Source organism: Bufo bufo, chromosome 3 (assembly GCF_905171765.1).
Source record: "Bufo bufo chromosome 3, aBufBuf1.1, whole genome shotgun sequence".
Taxonomy (NCBI): domain Eukaryota; kingdom Metazoa; phylum Chordata; class Amphibia; order Anura; family Bufonidae; genus Bufo; species Bufo bufo.
This window is the reverse complement of record NC_053391.1, coordinates 123,438,570-123,464,882: the sequence shown is the minus strand read 5'-3', so window position 1 is coordinate 123,464,882 and position 26,313 is coordinate 123,438,570. Positions and strand designations below refer to the sequence as shown.

The 26,313-nt window shown below is 45.0% G+C and overlaps 1 protein-coding gene across 2 annotated transcripts in view; it reads right to left on the bottom strand.

Moving 5' to 3' along the window:
• Positions 1 to 1,524: 1,524 nt before the first annotated feature.
• Positions 1,525 to 26,313, bottom strand: part of PRKRIP1 (PRKR interacting protein 1) — a 61,862-nt gene continuing 37,073 nt past the window's right edge. Inside the window, exons 5-7 of one of the 2 annotated variants that reach the window (XM_040423527.1) lie at positions 24,468 to 24,520; positions 22,475 to 22,596; positions 1,525 to 1,548 (exon numbers count right to left, since the gene is read on the bottom strand). In XM_040423527.1, coding sequence (XP_040279461.1) covers positions 22,517 to 22,596; positions 24,468 to 24,520 — 133 coding nt within the window. In that variant the 3' untranslated portion in view covers positions 1,525 to 1,548; positions 22,475 to 22,516. Of the gene's footprint in view, positions 1,549 to 22,408; positions 22,597 to 24,467; positions 24,521 to 26,313 lie in introns of those variants that run through there. The other variant, XM_040423526.1, reaches the window with a different exon arrangement.

Here is a 26,313-nt window from a genome sequence, read left to right as displayed (position 1 = left end):
ATATGGGGTGTTTCTGTAAACTACAGAATCAGGGCCATAAATATTGAGTTTTGTTTGGCTGTTAACCCTTGCTTTGTAACTGGGAAAAATGGATTAAAGGGCTTCTGTCACTCCACTAAACTCCATTTTTTTTTGTCTCCTTATAATCCTTATGCTGCGATTTCTCAATATATAGGGCTATTACTCAGTTTGGTTTAGTAGTTATATAAAAAAAAACGGACTTTTATAATATGCAAATTACCTCTCTAGCAGCAGGTAGGGCGGCTACCTGCTGCTAGCAGCCGCATCCTCCATTCATAATGACGCCCCCTCCTCATGTTGATTGACAGGACCAGCGGACGCGCTCGTTCTCTGCTGGCCCTGTCTGCATTCAAAATCTGGCGCCGGCGCCGTACCTGTCTTGAGTCGGTGCAGGCGCACTGAGGGGAGGACGCTCGCTCGGCCGCTCCATCCTCAGTGCGCCTGCGCGATGACATCACATGTACACCCGGCGCAGGCGCACTGAGGATGGAGCGGCCAAGCGAGCGTCCTCCACTCAGTGCGCCTGCGCCAACTGAAGACCGGCACGAGATTTAAAACGCAGACAGGGCCAGCAGAGAACGAGCGCGTCCGCTGGCCCTGTCAATCAACATGAGGAGGGGGCGTCATTATGAATGGAGGATGCGGCTGCTAGCAGCAGGTAGCCGCCCTACCTGCTGCTAGAGAGGTAATTTGCATATTATAAAAGTCAGTTTTTTTTATAAAACTTATGAACCAAACTGAGTAATAGCCCTATATATTGAGAAATCGCAGCATAAGGATTTTAAGGAGACAAAAAAAAAATATATGAGTTTAGTGAAGTGACAGAAGCCCTTTAAAATGGAAAATTTGCAAAAAAGTTTAAATTCTGAAATTTCATCTCCATTTGCCAATAACTCTTGTGGAACACCTAAAGGGTTAACGACATTTGTAAAATCTGTTTTGAATACCTTGAGGGGTTTAGTTTCTTAGATGGGGTTACTTTTATGGAGTTTCTACTCTAGGGGTGCATCAGGGGGGCTTCAAATGGGACATGGTGTCAAAAAAAACAGTCCAGCAAAATCTGCCTTCCAAAAATCGTATGGCATTCCTTTCCTTCTGCGCCCTGCCGTGTTCCCGTACAGTAGTTTACGACCACATATGGGGTGTTTCTGTAAACTACAGAATCAGGGCCATAAATATTGAGTTTGGTTTGGCTGTTAACCCTTGCTTTGTAACTGGAAAAAAATTATTAAAATGGAAAATCTGCCAAAAAAGGGAAATTTTGAAATTGTATCTCTATTTTCCATTAATTCTTGTGGAACACCTAAAGGGTTAACAAAGTTTGTAAAATCAGTTTTGATTACCTTGAGGGGTGTAGTTTTATAGAATGGGGTCAGTTTTGGGTGGTTTCTACTATGTAAGCCTCGCAAAGTGACTTCAGACCTGAACTGGTCCCTAATAATTGGGTTTTTGAAAATTTCTGAAAAATTTCAAGATTTGATTCTAAACTTCTAAGCCTTGTAACATCCCCAAAAAATAAAATATAATTCCCAAAATGATACAAACATTAAGTAGACATATGGGGAATGTAAAGTAATAACTATTTTTGGAGGTATTACTATGTATTATAGAAGTAGAGAAATTGAAACTTGGAAATTTGCCATTTTTTACAAATTTGTGGTAAATTTGGTATTTTTTTATAAATAAAAATGATTTTTCTTTACTTCATTTTACCAATGTCATGAAGTACAATATGTGACGAAAAAAACAATCTCAGAATGGCCTGGATAAGTCAAAGCGTTTTAAAGTTATCAGCACTTCAAGTGACACTGGTCAGATTTGCAAAAAATTGCCAAGTCCAGAAGGTGAAATAGGGCCGAGTCCTTAAGGGGTTAAAGGGGTTGTCCAAGTTATATTTATTGATGACCTATCCTCAGGATAGGTCATCAATATCAGATCAGCTGTTTGAAGAGAAGGTACGCACCTCTGCCTCCCCTTCACTGTTTACCTTCTAGCCGTTGCATCTGCAGCGATGAGCAGGTGTATTTACACCCAAGCCGTCCCATTCATTTCAATTGGACGGCTCTGTAGTATACAAGTGTATAGGAATGAGCCGTCCCATAAAAAAATGAATGGGATGGCTTGGGTGTAATTACACCTGCTCGCCGCTGCAGATGCAACGGCTAGAAGGTAAACAGTGAAGGGGAGGCAGCGCTATCACGGCGCACACCTTCTCCTCAAACAGCTTATCAGCGGGGGTGCCGGGTGTCGTACCCCAGCCGATCTGATATTGATTACCTATTCTGACGATAGGTCATCAATAAATATAACTTGGATAACACCTTTAAAGGAAATGTGTCACCCAGTTAAAACCAGAAAATAACGCATTTCCTTTTTTTCTAATCTGTTTTTATTTTTAGATTGTAGATTTTTTTAAATTTTATTTAGTGAACATTATTATGGGAGCTGCCATGTTGCCTGACCTGTTCTTAACAGCATTGTTTTATGGCAGCCACATGAGCCTTAGACACAATGGTCAGGAGGGGACCTCATTGATTTCTATGGGAGAGTTTTCTAGGCATGCTCTGTCACCTGTGCAGGGGTCATTGTACAAGGAAAGAATAGATAAGCTGTGATATTACCTATACTGAATGGAGGGATCCTGTATTATCTATACACAGAGGTGATATCTCCTTATCATTACAGGCAGGTTTAGTATATAACTGCAGTAAAGTGATCTGTACAAACCAAGAAGTGGCACCAATTATTAGACCTAATGGTGTTGTGCTTTTTCATAAGTGTATAAAACATTTATCTAAATACCCTAGTTATAGTGGACTTGATTATATATACCTATAAGACACACCAATGTAGAAAAATGCAAATCAATTTTATTAATGTATCAATAAAAATGTACATGATGCATAATACATATAGGTAAATAAGCAGGGACTACCACAGTCCTACATCACCCTACTATTAGCCCCGACTCATGAATCATGATAATATCTCAATTGCGCAGTACAAAAAGTGTAATAAATATATCCAAATGGATGTGATGCAGCAAAAACCAAGAGATCAGTTTGGACTATGTGCGTGCCTCAAATTACTGAACAGCAGTACTACCTAGGTCCAGAACATAACGTCTAAATGCCAGGCAATGCACAAAGTAATGAGGCTACATACCAACAGAGCTGGGACTGACACCAGGGCAATGGCGCTCCTCGACGCGCGTTTCGCGTGTTGTTCGCTTCCTCAGGAGCTCAGGAATGTAGTGAGAGCAGTCGTGCACTCCTGATTAGCCTGTCTGCCCCATAGGCTGATTTTAATTATTTTCAGTATAAAGCTGTGGCCTGCTCTCACTACATTCATTGGAAGCTGTCTAGCACCAGGAAGGGTATAGAGTGGGCTCAGCATGCATGTTGGTACCTGCATCCCTTGTAATGGAGGCCATTTTGGCACAAAAAATGGAAAAAGGCAGAGTGGATCCAACATGCATGTGGGTCCAACACTCCCTGAATTTTATGGCGGTCATTATGGCGCATAACAGGTAGTATTTAGTGTTAGGACCCGTCTAACAGAGATCGCCTTGACGTTTGGCTTAGATGGTTTTGTACAAAATGCATTGACCAAGCATCTCGCTTTTATAAATAAGCGTAGTATTAGCACCATAATTTTTGTAAGCATTGTTGTACTTTGTCCGATTTGCAGAGTGCTGCCGCATTGTCTCCTTTTTTTTCTCCTCTAGGTCTTTGCCATGGCGGCGTGCACCTGCGCACTGGGAGGTGCTGACTAACCCTCTTTTTTTTATAAATTTAGGAGTGTGAGAAACATTCAAGAGGCAACTAGAAGTCTGTTCTTAATTGGTAAGAAATGTCAGAATTAATCCCTCTAGCTTTGATTTAGGTTCTAGATGTCAAATGTATAGAATGCAAGATGACTAGTTAACTCTTTATAGTATGATGATAATAGCTTATACAACAGTGCCACCTACAGTGGCGGAAATAATTATTTGACCCCTCACTGATTTTGTAAGTTTGTCCAATGACAAAGAAATGAAAAGTCTCAGAACAGTATCATTTCAATGGTAGGTTTATTGTAACAGTGGCAGATAGCACATCAAAAGGAAAATCGAAAAAATAACTTTAAATAAAAGATAGCAACTGATTTGCATTTCATTGAGTGAAATAAGTATTTGAACCCTCTAACAAAAAAAGACTTAATACTTGGTGGAAAAACCCTTGTTTGCAAGCACAGAGGTCAAACGTTTCTTGTAATTGATGACCAAGTTTGCGCACATTTTAGGAGGAATGTTGGTCCACTCCTCTTTGCAGATCATCTCTAAATCCCTAAGGTTTCGAGGCTGTCTCTGTGCAACTCTGAGCTTGAGCTCCCTCCATAGGTTTTCGATTGGATTAAGGTCCGGAGACTGACTAGGCCACTCCATGACCTTAATGTGCTTCTTCTTGAGCCACTCCTTTGTTGCCTTTGCTGTATGTTTTGGGTCATTGTCGTGCTGGAACACCCATCCACGACCCATTTTCAGTTTCCTGGCAGAGGGAAGGAGGTTGTCGCTCAGGATTTCACGATACATGGCTCCGTCCATTTTCCCGTTTATGCGAATAAGTTGTCCTGTGCCCTTAGCAGAAAAACACCCCCAAAGCAAAATGTTTCCACCCCCATGCTTGACGGTGGGGACGGTGTTTTGGGGGTCATAGGCAGCATTTTTCTTCCTCCAAACACAGCGAGTTGAGTTAATGCCAAAGAGCTCTATTTTGGTCTCATCAGACCACAGCACCTTCTCCCAGTCACCCTCTGAATCATTCAGGTGTTCATTGGCAAACTTCAGACGGGCCTGCACATGTGCCTTCCTGAGCAGGGGGACCTTGCGAGCCCTGCAGGATTTTAATCCATTGCGGTGTAATGTGTTTCCAATGGTTTTCTTGGTGACTGTGGTCCCTGCTAATTTGAGGTCATTAACTAACTCCTCCCGTGTAGTTCTAGGATGCTTTTTCACCTTTCTCAGAACCATTGACACCCCACGAGGTGAGATCTTGCGTGGAGCCCCAGAGCGAGGTCGATTGATGGTCATTTTGTGCTCCTTCCATTTTCCAACAATCGCACCAACAGTTGTCACCTTCTCTCCCAGCTTCTTGCTAATGGTTTTGTAGCCCATTCCAGCCTTGTGCAGGTCTACAATTTTGTCTCTGACATCCTTGGACAGCTCTTTGGTCTTTCCCATGTTGGAGAGTTTGGAGTCTGCTTGATTGATTGATTCTGTGGACAGGTGTCTTTTATACAGGTGACTAGTTAAGACAGGTGTCCTTAATGAGGGTGACTAATTGAGTAGAAGTGTCTAACCACTCTGTGGGAGCCAGAACTCTTAATGGTTGGTAGGGGTTCAAATACTTATTTCACTCAATGAAATGCAAATCAGTTGCTATCTTTTATTTAAAGTTATTTTTTCGATTTTCCTTTTGATGTGCTATCTGCCACTGTTACAATAAACCTACCATTGAAATGATACTGTTCTGAGACTTTTCATTTCTTTGTCATTGGACAAACTTACAAAATCAGTGAGGGGTCAAATAATTATTTCCGCCACTGTAGGTATGAGTAGGTGACATTACAACAGGAGCAGAAGTGCATTCGGGGTGACGTAGTGACATCACCACCCTTATCACATGTACACGCCTATCAGACAGTGATTGGAAAGCTCCAAACTAGGAAGGTGTGTCTAACTGATAAGTTTGTGATCATAAACCACACACAAATGAGGGAAGAGGAACCACCAACAAGAGAGAAAGGAGAGACCCCCAGGAGAAAAATCCAGATGACCAGAACGTACCTTAGAGCTGACTTTCCCTTAGTCTCTGCACATCATCTGCATTCTCAGTAATGTATAACTTTATTTTGTGTAGTATTGACAAATTAATCAGCCTGATATTTAGCAAACTCCCCGCTGTTGGCGGATGTATAGTTGTTAAAAGACGCTACATCAATATTATAACTATTCAGTAACGATGCATATTACTGAATCAAAGATCAAATATTGCTTTTCAGAAGAAACTCTCTGATTGGAATAATTTTATTCCATAGTCAATACCAGGCTTGATAATGTATATTGCTACCCATTATCTGAGATTTGTCATAGTTGTGTGCAGAGCAAGGGTTCGTATCTTTTATTAATGTTATTGAGTTTTTATATCTAAAATTGTGGTCAAGACAGGTTGTATTATATTCTTATGTCTGAAAGGTACTGTGCATACGCTGATATTTGTGTTGGCGCCATCTTGTGGCGGATTTTGGGTACTACATTTTACTATCTTTGGTTTTATATTCATTGTTATCGATTGTATATAAATTATTGTATAATAAATCATTTATATTTTTGCATAGATGCTTGTACCTTGTTTTACTGATTGAAATACTAAGGTGGTCTTGTAGGACCAAAAATGCATTTAGGGGTCTCTAACTAATATTTAAAATCTTATCTTTATTAAGTTCATTTTGAGACAAACACACACTGCAAGCTGCCTAAAATGAGAGTACACTTAAACACCCCTCCCGACATGTTTCGCCACATGTGTGGCTTCGTCAGGGGATGTGGGCATCAACCTTCAAAAATACACTCAGATTCTGTGTTAAGTGTCGATCTGGGGTTACAGAGCAGCCAGCAGTAGTCTCAAAGAGATAGTAACATTGTTGCTACAATTGCAACCCTTTGTATAGGGATTAAATAGGAGTCGTCCTCCCATATTGACACAAATGCTATATAGATGGTGGAGCCTCTAATAAGGGGACCCCAGGAAGATTTATCAACAATATAGCAAATATAGTGACAACCATCCCCATGAATAAAAGTTGGATGATATTAACCAACTAGGGTTTCCTATAGAACCAATTAGATCCCATATCACGATAGTTCCAATTGGAATACATCACTGTCCATGCACCCCAAAGGCATTGAGTAACAAGGAGTGGGTTGGAGTTAGCAACCAGTAGTGATTCAAATATTCACTCTATACCTCACTGCATACTGATATTTTTAATTGTTTTTTTCTTCTGTGTGTGTTTGTCTCAAAATGAACTTAATAAAGATAAGATTTTAAATATTAGTTAGAGACCCCTAAAGGGATTTTTGGTCCTACAAGACCACTTTAGTATTTCAAATAATATCCCGAGGGTTTCTAAAAGGGACTATATTATTTTGTTTTACTGATTGCACAATATAATTAAATAACCGATCAAGCTCTTTTTGAGGTGTCATATGTCCACCTCGAGGATCAAAATAATTAGAAAATTTTCTTTGATTCTTTCTTTTATATAAAGCCTTTTGCTTTATATCCCCGACAGTGGCCAGTGCAAAAACTGCAGTATTTTTGGTTTGTTTAACCATTTCATTACCGAGCCAAAAAAAAGGCCAGAATGTCCAGGCAATTTTTTGTGATTTTGTGCACGTGTTGGTTTAGTGACCCTAACTTTTTTTTTTTTACTACCAAAATCATTTTTGCAATGTTTTTTACTTGACACTAAGGACTTTTTATTATCATGGTTTTGTAGAGAATTTTTTTTTACCTTTTTTAGGTTTAATTTGACGAAAAGCGCCAATTCTTATTAAAAAGTATTTTTTTTAAATTATAGCTATTTCTTAAATATTAAAACGGACACAAAAATTATTAGAACGGCTTCCCTATTTTGGGACGATCGCTTTGATATATAACATTGTTATAGGAAATATTATTTATTGATATTTTGGGTAATCTCTAATTAATATTCATAAATAGGCGTGAATCATCTATTGATGACTCTGCCTATTTATACCTTAAAAGAAGCTACCTCTGTTGCCTTACCTAATTCCCTGAACTACGTGCGTTCACTATTATGAATAATAAAGTATTTATTAACACAATAACGAGTTTACAGTCTAATTATTGCTATAATATATATTTAAATCAATGGTCATATAAACATATATACTTATAGTCATACACAGTAATATATATTAACTACACTACAATACACTCACCTAAAGAATTATTAGGAACACCTGTTCTATTTCTCATTAACGCAATTATCTAGTCAACCAATCACATGGCAGTTGCTTCAATGCATTTAGGGGTGTGGTCCTGGTCAAGACAATCTCCTGAACTCCAAACTGAATGTCAGAATGGGAAAGAAAGGTGATTTAAGCCATTTTGAGCGTGGCATGGTTGTTGGTGCCAGACGGGCCGGTCTGAGTATTTCACAATCTGCTCAGTTACTGGGATTTTCACGCACAACCATTTCTAGGGTTTACAAAGAATGGTGTGAAAAGGGAAAAACATCCAGTATGCGGCAGTCCTGTGGGCAAAAATGCCTTGTGGATGCTAGAGGTCCGAGGAGAATGGGCCGACTGATTCAAGCTGATAGAAGAGCAATGTTGACTGAAATAACCACTCGTTACAACCGAGGTATGCAGCAAAGCATTTGTGAAGCCACAACACGCACAACCTTGAGGCGGATGGGCTACAACAGCAGAAGACCCCACCGGGTACCACTCATCTCCACTACAAATAGGAAAAAGAGGCTACAATTTGCACGAGCTCACCAAAATTGGACTGTTGAAGACTGGAAAAATGTTGCCTGGTCTGAGGAGTCTCGATTTCTGTTGAGACATTCAAATGGTAGAGTCCGAATTTGGCGTAAACAGAATGAGAACATGTATCCATCATGCCTTGTTACCACTGTGCAAGCTGGTGGTGGTGGTGTAATGGTGTGGGAGATGTTTTCTGGGCACACTTTAGGCCCCTTAGTGCCAATTGGGCATCGTTTAAATGCCACGGGCTACCTGAGCATTGTTTCTGACCATGTCCATCCCTTCATGACCACCATGTACCCATCCTTTGATGGCTACTTCCAGCAGGATAATGCACCATGTCACAAAGCTCGAATCATTTCAAATTGGTTTCATTTCAAAATGGCCCCCACAGTCACCAGATCTCAACCCAATACAGCATCTTTGGGATGTGGTGGAACGGGAGCTTCGTGCCCTGGATGTGCATCCCTCAAATCTCCATCAACTGCAAGATGCTATCCTATCAATATGGGCCAACATTTCAAAAGAATGCTATCAGCACCTTGTTGAATCAATGCCACGTAGAATTAAGGCAGTTCTGAAGGCAAAAGGGGGTCCAACACTGTATTAGTATGGTGTTCCTAATAATTCTTTAGGTGAGTGTATACCTAAACTACGCTACACACAGTACAATATCTTACACAATTCCTCAAATCTACCTAAATAACACACTTACACACACACACAATTAATGACAGCAGCCCACCCAACCTGGCTATACATTCTGTCCCTACAGGGCAAATAAGGGCTAAAAACACAATATAGGTAATGAATGGAAGGGGATCAGGGGTAGCAGGGATTAATGGGATATTGGTGGCAGTGGGTAATGCAGGGGTATATAGGGATTGGGGGCAGTGGGCAGCAGGGGTTATTGATACTTATTCCAGCTCGTCGTCCAGGGGTGCTTGTCTCTAGGGGATGATCTTTGACTGCTCGTTCTCCTGGGGGATGGTTCTCTTGTTCGGGCTGCTCGGCTCAACTAAAGAGCGCAGCGCCGCTGGACTAATTAAATCCGGCGGCGCTCGCTCCTGAGCAGCCCACGCTGCGGCATGCACGCACGCCACAGGTAAGGACACATGGGCCGGCGCGTCGATATGACGTCTCCGCACCAGCCTACGCGTCCCTGCACGCGCCTTCAGAGGAATGCGCAGCACGCTTCCAGGCGGGGGAATGCTTTGATCCTCCCGCCTACCCCAGGCGCTGTAATTACCGCACCAGAGGTATGTAACAAACAGAGGCAGGGGAACTTTTATTCCCCTATCTCTGTTATGTAAAACATGTCCAGCCCTGCTGGAGACGTTTAACAAAAGGCAAAAGGATCTTATTGATCCTTTGCCTTTTGAAGGGACCGGAGCTGGACATAATTATCCAGCCATCTGGTGTCGCTTCCCCCCTGCAGGAGGATTAGGCTGGGGGGGAGGGGCACCGTGATTGGGGGCATAATTTTGGCCACATTTAGATTTATATACAGTACAGACCAAAAGTTTGGACACACCTTCTCATTCAAAGAGTTTTCTTTATTTTCATGACTATCAAGGCATCAAAACTATGAATTAACACATGTGGAATTATATACATAACAAACAAGTGTGAAACAACTGAAAATATGTCATATTCTAGGTTCTTTAAAGTAGCCACCTTTTGCTTTGATTACTGCTTTGCACACTCTTGGCATTCTCTTGATGAGCTTCAAGAGGTAGTCCCCTGAAATGGTTTTCCAACAGTCTTGAAGGAGTTCCCAGAGATGCTTAGCACTTGTTGGCCCTTTTGCCTTCACTCTGCAGTCCAGCTCACCCCAAACCATCTCCATTGGGTTCAGGTCCGGTGACTGTGGAGGCCAGGTCATCTGGCGCAGCACCCCATCATTCTCCTTCATGGTCAAATAGCCCTTACTTTCAAAGTTTTCCCAATTTTTCGGCTGACTGACTGACCTTCATTTCTTAAAGTAATGATGGCCACTCGTTTTTCTTTACTTAGCTGCTTTTTTCTTGCCATAATACCAATTCTAACAGTCTATTCAGTAGGACTATCAGCTGTGTATCCACCTGACTTCTCCTCAACGCAACTGATGGTCCCAACCCCATTTATAAGGCAAGAAATCCCACTTATTAAACCTGACAGGGCACACCTGTGAAGTGAAAACCATTTCAGGGGACTACCTCTTGAAGCTCATCAAGAGAATGCCAAGAGTGTGCAAAGCAGTAATCAAAGCAAAAGGTGGCTACTTTGATGAACCTAGAATATGACATATTTTCAGTTGTTTCACACTTGTTTGTTATGTATATAATTCCACATGTGTTAATTCATAGTTTTGATGCCTTCAGTGTGAATCTACAATTTTCATAGTCATGAAAATAAAGAAAACTCTTTGAATGAGAAGGTGTGTCCAAACTTTTGGTCTGTACTGTAGGTGTATATACATACACACACACACACACACACCACACACACACATACATAGCAAATTACACAACCTGGTATTTCCCTCTACAAGGGCATATTATATACAGTCGTGGCCAAAAGTTTTGAGAATTACAAAAATATTAGTTTTCACAAAGTTTGCTGCTAAACTGCTTTTAGATCTTTGTTTCAGTTGTTTCTGTGATGTAGTGAAATATAATTACACGCACTTCATACGTTTCAAAGGCTTTTATCGACAATTACATGACATTTATGCAAAGAGTCAGTATTTGCAGTGTTGGCCCTTCTTTTTCAGGACCTCTGCAATTCGACTGGGGATGCTCTCAATCAACTTCTGGGCCAATTCCTGACTGATAGCAACCCATTCGTTCATAATCACTTCTTGGAGTTTGTCAGAATTAGTGGGTTTTTGTTTGTCCACCAGCCTCTTTAGAATTGACCACAAGTTCTCAATGGGATTAAGATCTGGGGAGTTTCCAGGCCATGGACCCAAAATGTCAATGTTTTGGTCCCCGAGCCACTTAGTTATCACTTTTGCCTTATGGTACGGTGCTCCATCGTGATGGAAAATGCATTGTTCTTCACCAAACTGTTGTTGGATTGTTGGAAGAAGTTGCTGTTGGAGGGAGTTTTGGTACCATTCTTTATTCATGGCTGTGTTTTTGGGCAAAATTGTGAGTGAGCCCACTCCCTTGGATGAGAAGCAACCCCACACATGAATGGTCTCAGGATGCTTTACTGTTGGCATGACACAGGACTGATGGTAGCGCTCACCTTTTCTTCTCCAGACAAGCCTTTTTCCAGATGCCCCAAACAATCAGAAAGAGGCTTCATCGGAGAATATGACTTTGCCCCAGTCCTCAGCAGTCCATTCACCATACTTTCTGCAGAAGATCAATCTGTCCCTGATGTTTTTTTTGGAGAGAAGTGGTTTCTTGGCTGCCCTTCTTGACACCAGGCCATCTTCTAAAAGTCTTCGCCTCACTGTGCGTGCAGATGCGCTCACACCTGCCTGCTGCCATTCCTGAGCAAGCTCTGCACTGGTGGCACTCCAATCCCGCAGCTGAATCCTCTTTAGGAGACGATCCTGGCGCTTGCTGGACTTTCTTGGACGCCCTGAAGCCTTCTTAACAAGAATTGAACCTCTTTCCTTGAAGTTCTTGATGATCCTATAAATTGTTGATTGCGGTGCAATCTTAGTAGCCACAATATCCTTGCCTGTGAAGCCATTTTTATGCAACGCAATGATGGCTGCACGCGTTTCTTTGCAGGTCACCATGGTTAACAATGGAAGAACAATGATTTCAAGCATCACCCTCCTTTTAACATGTCAAGTCTGCCATTTTAACCCAATCAGCCTGACATAATGATCTCCAGCCTTGTGCTCGTCAACATTCTTACCTGAGTTAACAAGACGATTACTGAAATGATCTCAGCAGGTCCTTTAATGACAGCAATGAAATGCAGTGGAAAGGTTATTTTGAGATTAAGTAAATTTTCATGGCAAAGAAGGACTATGCAATTCATCTGATCACTCTTCATAACATTCTGGAGTATATGCAAATTGCTATTATAAAAACTTAAGCAGTAACTTTTCCAATATTTATGTAATTCTCAAAACTTTTGGCCACGACTGTAAGTGTTGTGGGGATTTGCTCTGGTAGACAGGCTAGTGGACGCAGTACAGAGGCAGTCACAAAGTCTTTAACTTAAACAGTTCAATGTTTTATTCACACATAAAGAAAAACAAAAAGTAACGTTTTGCAGTCTTGGTGTTTGTTCACACCATAAAAAATCCACAGAACAAAAGCCTTCACCTGGTCAGCAGTTTTTCCACCCACAGTCCACAGCAGGCTTTAGGGCCTATTTCCCAGCAGGCGTCTCTCAGCCCTTTAGCACGACACAAGTTCTCAGTTCCCAAACACACAGAGACTGATAGCGCTCCACTGTCGGAGTTGAGTAATCCACCCACAGCTGAGACTGATGGCCGGGTTGATATAGGCCAGTAAATACCCGGCCTGGAACGTGGGGAGAAGCCACCTACCAAGCACTTTGGCTACTCCCAGTAAGAGCCGGCTTGGATCGGCTTTACAGCCATACTAACAGCAAACAGTGACAAACAGCACTAGCTGTCGCTGACCCTTGAAATTACAGGCTCTTACCTCACCGAGGCCAGGAACCTCTGTGACACATACCTTCTGTTAATGACTGCCCCTTGCGCCTTCCTACATACCTCCCCCCTTTGTTCAACCCTGAGGGCGTGAACACCCGCCAGACAGTTTCCCTGTAACCTACCTGCCTGCCCTATGTTCCACGGAAAATTTAAAGTTTTGTAGCGACAAGAATCACCTGGTGACCTGAGCATTCCTGTCTTTGGCCTGACTCATCTACCTGAGACAGGAGTGATCGGTCACCAGACGGAACTTTCTCCCTAACAGATAATAGCGGAGAGAGTCGAGTGCCCATTTGATGGCCAGGCACTCTCTCTCCACTATACTGTACCGGATCTCGGCTGGGGTGAGTTTACGGCTGAGGAAGACAATGGGATGCTCCTCCCTGTTGACTTCCTGAGACAGTACAGCAACGAGACCTACCTTGGAGGCATCTGTCTGCACTATAAACTCCCTTTTGAAGTCAAAACCAGGGACCCACACAGGGCCAACTTCAAAGCGGAGAAGCCTTTTCCGCCTGTTCATTCCAGTGGACCATCACTGACTTGCGTCCCTTCAAAAGGCCTGTCAATGGTGCGGCGACTGTAGCAAAGTGGGGGACAAACCTCATATTGTATCCCACCATTCCCAGGAATGACTTTACTTGCCAAGTAGTGAAAGGTCGGGGCCAATTCCGAATTGCCTCAATTTTGTTCAACTGAAGTTTGATAATTCCGTGCCCAATTACATAACCCAGGTACTTGGTCTCTTTTAACCCTATTGCGCACTTTTTTGGGTTAGCGGTCAGTTCAGCCTTCCTAAGGGAGTCCACTACAGCCTGCACTTTGGGTAGATGACTCCCAGTTCGTACTATGAATGACAATATCATCCAGGTAAGCCGGAGCATACCGACGATGTGGACGAAGTACAATGTCCATGAGCCGTTGAAAAGTGGCAGGGGCGCCATGCAGACCAAAGGGTAAGACCTTATATTGGTATAGCCCTTCTGGTGAGATGAAAGCAGTTTTCTCTTTGGCAACCTCCATCAAGGGTACCTGCCAGTACCCTTTGGTGAGGTCCAAAACTGGAAAATACAGAGCTTGGCCTAACCTCTTAGTGATAATGTCATGCCGGCAGGGCCGGCCTTAGGTGTCCAGGCGCCCTGTGCGAGCTAACCTTGTGGCGCCCCCCCCCCAAAAAAAAAAACACTGCTTGTTGCTGGCATCATGGCATAGGCTGGCTGACTATCCAACCAAGTAGTTACCAGCCCACACACCCCAAAGGCCGGTGTAATGTCATACTTCCCTACTTCGTGAGATTTCCCTACCCTCGTCACTTCCGGTCGCACCGGACATGACGTGAGGAGGTGTGCAGCGCCGCGCAGGCGCACAACGTCAGGTTAGGGAAGTTTCACAGCAGATATATAAATCACTGAAGAAAATGCACCAAAAGGATATGTCACTGACTAAACTAGCTGGTCATACAAGCAGATATTAAAAGCTGAGACTTCCGCCAATATGTTCCTGTCAGGAAGATATCGGAGCCCATCATTGCACCACGTCACGGTCACTCAGCATGGCAAAGGGTCCTACCACTACGCTAACTGTGGTGTGAACACAGTCTGAAGGTGATGTGATCCAGCTCACAGCCCAGCCTGCACACAAATGCCTAGCAGGACAGCCAGTGCAATGTGAACAAAGCAGGACTGTGAGCCCCACCCATATCAGACCATGTGATGAAGGATTCCAGGTGCAAAGGAATGTTCAATTGCCAGATGAAGGCACATTCAAGATATATAAAACAAAATCACTGTAGAATTGCAGTGGCCAATATGGCGGAACTGCTCAGACCCCAAACACTGTAGCGTGTTTCTCATTGGGCGAGCAGTCCCATCGCATGTGAACCACAGAAATATCGTGGCAGATATGGAGGAGCCGCTCAAACCCCAAACACTGTAGCGTGTTTCTCATTGGGGGAGCAGTCCCACCGCATGTGGACCGCAGCAAACGACCATCCCGAGCAATTAATGCGTACAAAGGAGGACGCCAGCGCGGTCCACATGCACCACAAAAGCATCCTGCACAGGCAGAGCATTGTGCGGATGAAAATACAATTATATAAATCACTGAAGAAAATGCACCAAAAGGATATGTCACTGACTAAACTAGCTGGTCATACAAGCAGATATTAAAAGCTGAGACTTCCGCCAATATGTTCCTGTCAGGAAGATATCGGAGCCCATCATTGCACCACGTCACGGTCACTCAGCATGGCAAAGGGTCCTACCACTACGCTAACTGTGGTGTGAACACAGTCTGAAGGTGATGTGATCCAGCTCACAGCCCAGCCTGCACACAAATGCCTAGCAGGACAGCCAGTGCAATGTGAACAAAGCACAGCAGAGTGCGCATGCGCCAGGAGTCTCGCCGGCGGTTAGAGAAGGGAAAAATTACGTACGGGCCAGTGCTTTTTCCCTACCCTAACCGCCGGTGAGGCTCCCAGCGCATGCGCATTCTGCTGTGAAATTTCCCTAACCCATCGTTGTGCGCAGTGCGCCCCCCCAATATAATAAACATTGGTGACACAGTGCGCCCCCCCCAACACCCCAGTATAATAAACATTGGTGACACAGTGCGCCCCCCCAACACCCCAGTATAATAAACATTGGTGGCGCAGTGCGCCCCCCCCCCAACACCCCAGTATAATAAACATTAGTGGCGCAGTGCGCCCCCCCAACACCCCAGTATAATAAACATTGGTGGCGCAGTGCGCCCCCCAACACCCCGGTATAATAAACATTGGCGCAGTGCACCCCCCCAACACCCCAGTATAATAAACATTGGTGGCGCAGTGCGCCCCCCCAACACCCCAGTATAATAAACATTGGCGCAGTGCGCCCCCCCTCAATATAATAAACATTGGTGGCGCAGTGCGCCCCCCCTCAATATAATAAACATTGGTGGCGCAGTGCGCCCCCCCCTCAATATAATAAACATTGGTGGCGCAGTGCGCCCCCCCTCAATATAATAAACATTGGTGGCGCAGTGGGCAGTGCCAATGAGGGTTAAAAAATAAAAAAATAATAAACTCACCTCCTCCAATTGATCGTCTTCTGTTCTTTCTTCATGACCTGTCAAAGGACCTGTGGTGACATCACTGTGCTCATCACATGATACATCACATGATCCATCACCATGGTAATGGGTCATGTGATGAGCTCAGTGACGTCACCACAGGTCCTGAAGAAAGACCGGCAGCTACGCGATCAACTGGAGGAGGTGAGTTATTTTTTAAAATTATTTATTAACCCTCATTGGCACTTCCCACTGAGCCACCAACGTTTCTTATACTAGGGGGGGCGCACTGAGCCACCAATTATGTTTGTTTCTTATACTGGGGTGTTTGGGGGGGGGGGGCGCACTGTGCCACCAACGTTTCTTATATTAGGGGGGGGCGCACTGAGCCACCAATTATGTTTCTTATACTGGGGTGTTGGGGGGGCACTGTGCCACCAACGTTTCTTATACAAATACAGGAGGCGGGTGCCGGAATCAAATAGCCGACACCCGACCTCTGTGACAGGGAGCTGCGATCCGCGGCAGTTAACCCCTCAGGTACCGCACCTGAAGGGTTAACTCAACTGCAGCTGATCGCAGCTCCCTGTCACAGAGGTCGGGTGCCGGCTATTTGATTCCGGCACCCGCCTCCTGTATTTGTATTCAGGTCAGTTTTCTTCATTGGTGGCGCAGTGGCCACAGCCCCTCCCCTCCTCCTCCTCCTGTCTCTCTTCTTATTGGCAGCGGCGGGGGCAGCAGGCAGGTCAGACAGGGGAGGGGGAGATGGAGGGGGCGCACCGAGGGAGAACACAAGTACAGCCTCGCCTGCCGCAGATTACATTGCGAGCTGTTGGCCGCCCAGCGCCCCTGTTACTATGGCGCCCTGTGCGGCCGCACAGCCCGCACACCCCAAAGGCCGGCCCTGCATGCCGGATTATGGATGTGCGTCTAGGGAGGTCTGAGAACACATCCGTGTTCCAACTAATGAACTCCCTGGCTTCCTGAGCCTGTTTAGAGAGGCTGTCAGCAATTTTCACGGTGGCAGCAGCTTCCCTTGCTTCAGACAGAGGGGTCGAAACGGCTTCCCATAGAAACCCTGGTCATGGGCTGTCTTCAATACAGGTTTTCCCCAGCTTTCTATGGTTTGAGCAGATTCACATGGTACACCTGCTCCGGTTTTCGCCTCCCTGGCTGGTGTAGCTTGTAATCTACCTCTCCAATTTTTTCAAGTACCTCGTAGGGCCCCTGCCACCCAGCTAAGAACTTATGGTCTACGGTTGGTACCAGAACCAACACCCGAGTTAAAGTTCAGGACCCGCGCCTGCCGATTATAGACCCTACTCTGGGCTCGCTGCGCTGCCTCCATATGCTCTCTAACCAGAGGTAAAACTGTTTCTATCCGTCCTTGCATCTGACTGACGTACTCAACCACACTTTTGTGCGGTGTGGGTTGTTGTTCCCACGCCTCTTCGGCCAAGTCTAACAGACCGCAAGGGTGTCTGCCGTATAGAAGTTTCAAAGGGCGAGAACCCAGAAGAGGCACCTCTCGCACTGCGAACATGAGATAGGGCAGAAGAAGGTCCCAGTCCCTCCCATCCTTAGAGGCCACTCCTTTTAGCATATTTTTTTTATGTTTGATTAAACCTCTCTACCAGGCCATCAGTTTGCGGATGATACACGGATGTCCGTAGCCGTTTTGTGTGGAGCAACTAACAGAGTTCCCTCATGACCTTGGACATAAACGGGGTCCCTTGATCAGTCAGAACCTCCTTAGGCAGACCCACTCGAGAAAACATCTCCATTTACTCCTTAGCTATGAGTTTCGCTGATGTATGACGCAGTGGCACTGCCTCCGGGTACCGAGTGGCATAGTCAAGGACGACCAAGATGTGTTGGTGTCCTATAGCAGACTTCGGTACCGGGCCTACGAGATCCATAGCGATTCGCTTGAACGGGACCTCCATATTCGGGAGGGGTACCAGGGGACAGAAATGTGGCTGGGGGCTCGTTATCTGGCAGGTTGGGCAAGACTAACCATATTGTTCCACCGCTCTTAACACACAGGGCCAGTAAAACTGTTGTCGTATCCGGTCCTTTGTTTTCTGCATTCCCAGATGACCCCCGAAAACATGCTGGTGGGCTAACTCTAACACGAGTTTGCGATAAGCCTGGGGCACCACCAACTGTTCAATGGATTCACCTCGCAGCTGGTTTACCCGATACAACATATCTTGATAAACCACAAAACGGGGAAATACCGACTCTGCCCCCGATCTATTAATAATACATTTTCCCAGGCTCGTGATAGGGTTGGGTCCTGATGTTGTGCAGTACCAAAATTATTCCTGGAGACATTGAGGTCTGCCAGCTCAGGACCTGGCGGCAAGTCCTCCATGTCTCCCACCATCACACTTAGCGGGGTTGTCTCCCCCTCTTCCACCGAAGTGGCGGTCACCCCTACCACTGGCCCTTCGGACTCCGGTTCCCAGAGTTCTGGTCTCCCCCCCTGAGCCGGGCCACTCTGCTAGGGTTATATCTGTCTCACAGGTATCGGTAACTTTCGTATCCGGCCATGGTGCTGGGAAATCGGGGACGTCTCTCCCACTTATTAGTTCATACTGTAATTTTGTGGCGACAGCCACCTCATGAGTCCAGCTGCCAGCCCCCGTTGATGGAGAGACCAAGGCGGTGGGATAGTCCTTTAAAAGTCTCCATGAATGCACACAACGCCGACCTCTTACCAGGGACACCAGGCTTCCTGAATCCAGCAGTGCCACCGCCAGTGTCCCCCACTTCCACCTGGCATAGGTGGCTATTGTCTATAGTTTCGGAGGTTCTTGTGGCACATAGCTTCCTGGCATACAATAAGTGGCGGTAGCCATAGTTGGTATCCATGGGTTCACCCCGATGGGGACAGTCAGCCCTTGTGTCCAGGCTCGTGCCACCACCAGCAGACCACCGGGATTGGGTCTACAGCGGGTACATCCTGGGTGGGTTTGGCTGGCACCGGCCGCCAGGTCTGGGGTTTGACTGGCCCCCTCCCGATTTCTGGTGGCCTCGTAGCGCTCCACCAGGTCAACCATCTCTAAAGCATTACCAGGAGACACCTGGCCAATCCAGTGCTGGAGAGCGAACGGCGAAGCCCTCCAGAACACATGCGCCAAAAGACGGTCCAGCATAGCAGTGTGAGTCAGTATGTCAGGCTGCAGCCATTTTTTTCAACCAGTGTAGCAGGTCATAATATTGTGGTCTGGCGGGTTCAGCCAGGTTAAATTCCCACTGATGTACCCGCTGAGCATGGACCAATACATTCACCCCCAGTCTCACCAGGCACCAGGATCTCACCTTTTTTGGTCGGGTAGTCGGCCGCTTGATCATCGGGGAGATCGAAAAACACTGGGGTCAAGACGCCAGGAACGGAGTGACGACCTCAGCCCACTGGTCTCGGGGTAAATTCTCCCTCACGGCCACCTTTTCGAACACCGCCAGATAGGTCTCGACGTCACCCGAGGGGGTCATCTTAGGGATCGCCGCACAGACAGCTTTCCAGGCATTGTGGACGTTCTGTGATGCTCCTGCCGCTTGCAACGTCATCACATGTTGTAATAGCAGCTGGTTAGCCTCCCGCTGCTGCAAGTTAGCCTCCACGAGGGCTTTCACGACCGCCTCCATTTTGTCAGGGGACACGGGTCGTAACCTTGCCGGCTTAATTATAGGGCATGTGCTTGTGTCCGGGAAAACAAAAAAAAAAACTTTTCGGCCTTCAGGCCTGCCTCACTGCGTTTGCCCGCATCCGACACCAATTGTGGGGATTTGCTCTGGTAGACAGGCTAGCAGACGCAGTACAGAGGCAATCACAAAGTCTTTAACTTAAACAGTTTAGTGATCAGGGTCTCCTTAGACCCTGCAGCTCTGCTCTTGCCCAGACACCCGGCGGTCATGTGACTGCTGGGACTAACAGAGGAAGCGGTTCGGCCGCTTCCCACTGTCCCCCCTGCGCTCATGTACTGCTCTGCTGCTGACACAGGAGAAAGCAAAAGTGGTAATAAACTGCTCCAGTCTTCTCCTCAGTGTCCCTGTTGTGTCTCACAGGCAGGAACCGACCTGCTAGATTGCAGGAGCAGGATTAAAGCGCTGCCTGACCATTTATATATGTTCTATCAGCACAGAGTATGTGCAGATAGGACGTATATATCCAGTGGACAGTTGAGAAGGGGTTGAATATAAAAAATGACGTGGAAAATTAAAAATATCAAAAAGGATTTAAAAATGTTAAAACATAAAATAAAGATTTTAATCTGAGACAACAATGGTCCATTTGATAGACATTATATAGGTACAGTGCCCATTACACATTAGTGAAACAATGTGCAGAGAAATCAGTGGTGTGGTATAGGGACGATTAATAGCTTTTCTGTCTCGTCTCTCAGTTGGAAAATGAGATTTCAAATAATATTGACTGCTATGGAATCCAGCATAGTCTCTAGCTGAACTACTACTCATCAGCTTAGTTACCTGCCCCACTACTACCACATGAGAAATTCCAACTTGGCCTATAGGTACCACCATGTCACCAAGTACCATACGCCTGCACAGGCTGCATCAGAATAGTAACTGATCAGAACTGAATTGTTCATTCAGTGTTCTTCGTTAATGGCGCTCGGGTATGTGATTTACCGCACGGCCATTAACAATGAAAACCAAATAAAAAATTTGGTTCTATCATAATAGGATCATGCCCTGGCTTGAAGGATACACTCTTACGGTGAGACCATGTGCTGTGGCTGGCTGCAAGTGGCCAAGCCATACCCCCTGCAGTAGCCAAAGGCTGCAGTGTTATCCTAACAGAGGGCACAGTGGCAGGGTATGGTTTGTCACATGCAACTAGCCGCATTGTGTGGTGTTGCCCTCAGGCTGACAAAAATATTACAATGGTTTGTGGCAGCTGTAGGTCCGAAACAGGACTGAATTTCTGTAAGCGAATGCAGGAAAACCTGTAAAGGAAACATGTATTTGAACTAGGGCTGCAGCTATCGACTATTTTTGTAATCGAGTATTCTATCGATTCATCCAACGGTTAATTGAGTACTCCAATAAAAAAACAATTTTCTTTATAAAAACTCATCAGCCCCCTCATTGCCACTCTCTCCCCCTCCTAGCCATGTCTCCAGTGCCAGTGAAATAAAATACTTACCTCTCCTGTAGGGGCGCTGCTCCACAGCTCCTTCATCTTCTCCGCGCGCTGCACTGTCATCCTGATGTCACACAGCATCACGTCATAGTGCACGTAAGTGCACTATGTCCTGATGATGTGTCAGGAGGAAAGTGCAGCGTGGTGGGGGCCGGCGGGTGACCACGGAGCGGTGAGTAATAGCAAGTGCTTCACTCCCGCTCCGTGGTAACATGACACAAGGATTTTTTTGGTGTCGAACTACTCGATTCAATCAAGTAATCGTTTCAGCCCTAATTTGAACCAATTTCTTGTGCTACACAGCTCACTCATAGAGGGTTAATATAGGTGCACTAAGCCTCATTGTATCTCCAGGTTTATAGAAATGTCTGGTTGCTTAAAGCTCAGAAATATTTAATAAAAAAATACATTTATGTCCATAGCAAGACTTAGGGCCTCATTAATCAAAGCTGCCTAAGGCCTCATGAACACAAACGTATTTTCGTTCCGTGTCCGTTCCGTTTTTTTTGCGGACTGTACGCGGAACCATTCATTTCAATGGGTCCGCAATAAAAAAAAATTTAAAACTGAAGTTACTTCGTATGCATTCCGTTTCTGTATGTTTGTTCCGCAAAATAATAGAACATGTCCTATTATTGACAAAGATAGGACTGTTCTATTAGGGGCCAGCTGTTCCGTTCAGCAAAATACGTACAGTCGTGTGCATGAGGCCTAAGAGTAAAACGGTCTTAGTTGCAACTAGAGCCCAGCTTTTATTTTTTCAGAGCCCTTTAGGAAATGAAATGTGAGCTCTAATTGGTTGCTATGAGCAACTAAAACAGTTTTGATAAATGAAGCCCATAATTTCCCATTAATAGTGATCACAATGAGACATTCAGTTCAATTAGGCTTTTGCATGCCATGGAACAGCTTCTGATGCTACACAATCCAGTAACTGATTTCTCCAAGTACAATCAATTCTGAACATATTGCAAAAAAAATAAAAAAGTTTAATTTATGAACAGTCATATCCCTCCATTTTGAGGCATCAAAAAAAAAAAAAGTGAAGTCTATATTGAATATAACATCATTTTGATGGGAACTATTCATCAGAATCTTCCTCTTCTGAATCGCCAGCACTAGCCGCTGCTTCTTTCCCAACCTCAGCATTTGCAGAGTTGGCTAAAATGAAAAAAATAAAGCAATAAAACATCATTGGACTCATGCATCACCACACATTTTATGCTGTATTAGAATAAACATTTTCTGTAGGCCGATAGATCGACTGTAATAAATCATGAAATTGATGGGACAAAGTGGCTGGAGCACTTACTGGAGCACTGTGGCCCCGTCACTGACCAGCACTAGTACCCAACACTGTGCCTCTCTTGTCCATAAAGCTGTGTCCAGTAGTATTATACATTTTGCAGCAAATCAGTGGGTGGACCTGGGTAACATATAAAGTACTGTTTCTCAAAATAGGTGTCAAACACTTTTTGCCTGGAGTGTCTTCCTACCCACCTACGTACTTGGTTGAAGGCTACAAAATCCTACACTGCTTGTTCTCTTTGCCTTCCTGAGTGGCACAGGTCATGAGCTGCTGAATCTGCACAAGAAATAAATCACTGCACGTACATTTAGGCAGCTTAAGGCTAGTTTCACACTAGCGGCAGGGGACTCCGGCAGGTGAACAGCCTGTCGGATCCGTCCTGCCGCTAGTTAAAGTGTGCCCCCGGACTGCAGTGCATGCCGAGAGGCAGCCGGACTGAAAGTACTGCATGCAGTACTTTTAGTCTGGCTGCCTCTCGGCGTGTGCGCTGCCATGCTGCAGCCGAAACTCCGCCCCCATTATAGTCAATGGGGACGGGGCGGCAGGACGGGGTGAACTAGCGGCAGGACGGATCCGACAGGCTGTTCACCCGCCGGAGTCCCCTGCCGCTAGTGTGAAAGTACCCCAAGACATCTAGTGCAGAGAGGACAAACATCAGCAGAGGCCTTTAGAAAGACAGCGGGGGATCTTGAGAAATCTGCAGCAATAAATACGTAAAAATTTGGTAGTGGGCAGTACACAAAGGGTTTGTCTCATCTAAATGTTACCAAGGAGAGATGAGACTAAGCCATGACCATCAGATGGATGGGAGACAGTGGAGTGGATCGGCGTTCCGCTGCTTCAGTAGCTCTCATTGCAGTACATGGGAGTTATGGAAAAAGCGTAGCACAGCAAGATCTGGTATTTGTGAGCTAGGGAAACAGCATAGCCTGCTGTTCTACACTGTTTCTATAGATCCCATGCTCTCTGCAATGGGAGCTACTGATACACTGGTTTCCCGGCTACTGGTTGGGGTTCAGTCCCATCTCATCTTCGTTATGGTGAGATGAGTCAACCCCTTTAAAGACCAGGCATCTTTTTCATATTTGCTTAGTTTTAAACAGAGGTTATATGAGCTTGTAACTAGGGATGAGCGAACCTGTGGAAATTCGGGTTTGGCCAAGCTTCAGGTCAAAGTTCAGATTCAGGACCTGAGCTTGACCCCGAACCCTATTGAAGTCAATGGGGACCTGAACTTCACTTTACTATTTTCCGTTATAACATGGTTATATCGGAACATAATAGCATTCATAAGACAGAATGCAAAACAATATGGCCATTTAGGGGGTTAAAAAAAATAAAAATAAAATCGCCTGATCCACCTGATCACACTGCAGCAGCTTCTTCTATCCTCACTGAACAGAACCTGCGATGTGCGTGACGATAGAAGAAGCTGCTGCAGCAAGCAATCAACTGGATAAAGAGTCGGTTTTTTAAAAGTTTTTTTTAACCCCTAAATGGCCATATTGCTTTGTATTCTGTCTTGTCTTAAGAATGCTATTATATTCCAATATAACCATATTGTAACGGAAAATAATAAAATCACCTGAACACCGAACTTCAGTGAACTCGCAAAGTTCGGTACGAACCAGGACTTTGCATTTCGAGTTCGCTCATTCCTACTTAATAGATTGATACATCATTCATTCAGAATACCAAATCATTTTCCCCAGAAAGGACATACCCTTTCCCTCTGGTTTTTCTTTTTTTGCCTTTTTCTTCTCATTCTTTTTCAGCCTAAAAAGAGGGGGGAAAAAGGCAAAGTAATATTTAAAGGCAACCTGTCACACTGAAAACGTAGTGAAATCTGTGGGCAGCATGTTCTAGAGCAGGAAGAGCTCAGCAGACTGATGTAAAAGTTTTGTGGGAAAAGATTCAGTAAAGCTTGTAATTTACTTATTCAATAAAATTCCTGCTCATTTCTGGCTTTGATATCAAGGAGGCGGACCTATCAGTGATTGACAGCTATCTCTGTACACACAGTCATGGAGGGAAGGCTGTCAGTCACTTATAGGACCGCCTCCTGGATGTCAAAGGCAGAAACGAGCAGGAAAGTAAATTACAAGTTATACAGAATCATTTCCCATAAAACTTTATATTAACCTGCTCCGCTCCTCCTGCTCTATAAACACGCTGACTACAGATCAGACTGCATTTTCATGGTGACAGGTTCCTTTTAATGGTGCAAGCACACATCATGGAAAATGTTCACATTATATAAAAATAGCAAGTATTATACATATAAAATTCTGAATACTATCTTTACACTTACGGATATCTACCAGTAGGTTATAGAAAGGCATGTTTAAGCCAAGCTAAGCGTCCCCTGCTCCCAAGGTCAATAGTTGTTACTGTCTGTAAGCTGAGGCAGACTGCTTACTACACAGTGGCTGTCTCTCAAGACTATAATGGTAGTATAGTGACAATCCAACGTTAAAGAGGACCTGTCACCTCTCCTGACGCCTGTTTTAATAGCTTCATGCATTCCCCAATTAACAACAATTCTGGAGCCTCTATTCTTATTACTCTATGTTGTGCCATTCCTATATTATTCCTGCTAGAAGTCATGAATGAATTGCTAGCAGTCTGCAGTAAGGGTACAGAGGGGAGGTAACCAGTTTGGGGGGGGGGGGGGGGGGGGGGTGTCCCTGGACAGTGACAATAGCCACGCTGAATGGATAGAGTGAGACTGTGCAGGGACACAACCCAGACTGGTTACCATCCCTCTGTACCCTTAGGCCTCTTTCACACGAGCATGAAGTGATTGGCTCCAGGTGCGTTCAGTGAAACTCGCACCATTTTGCAAGCAAGTTCAGTCAGTTTTTTCCGCGATGGTGCAATGCGTTTTGATGTGTTTTTCACGCCCGTGAAAATAAACTGAAGGTTTACAAACAACAACATCTCTTAGCAACCATCAGTAAAAAAACGCATCGCATCTGCTTCTGGATGCAATGCATTTTTCACTGAAGCCCCATTCACTTCTGTGGGGCCAGGGCTGCGTGAAAAACGCAGAATATGGCCTCATGCACACGACCGTGCCGTTTTTTGCGGTCCGCAACCGCGGATCCGCAAAAAACGGAAGCCGCCGGTGTGCCTTCCACAATTTGCGGAACGGAACGGGCGGCGCATTGTAGACATGCCTATTCTTGTCTGCCAAACGGACAAGAATAGGACACGCTATATTTTTTTGCGGGGCCACGGAACGGTGCAACGGATGCGGATATCTTTTGCAGCCCCATTGAAGTGAATGGGACCGCACCCAAGCCGCAAAAACTGCAGCTCGGATGCGGACCCGTAAAACGGTTGTGTGCATGAGGCCTATAGAACATGCAACGCACAACTGATGCATGAAAAAAAAAATTAAAAATGCTCATGTACACAGACCCATTGAAATGAATGGGTCAGGATTCAGTGCGGGGGCTATGCATTCTCTTCACGCATCGCACGCGCGCGGAAAACTCGCTCGTGTGAAAAAGGCCTTACTGCACAGTGCTAGCAATTCAGTCATAACTTCTAGTAGAAATAATAAA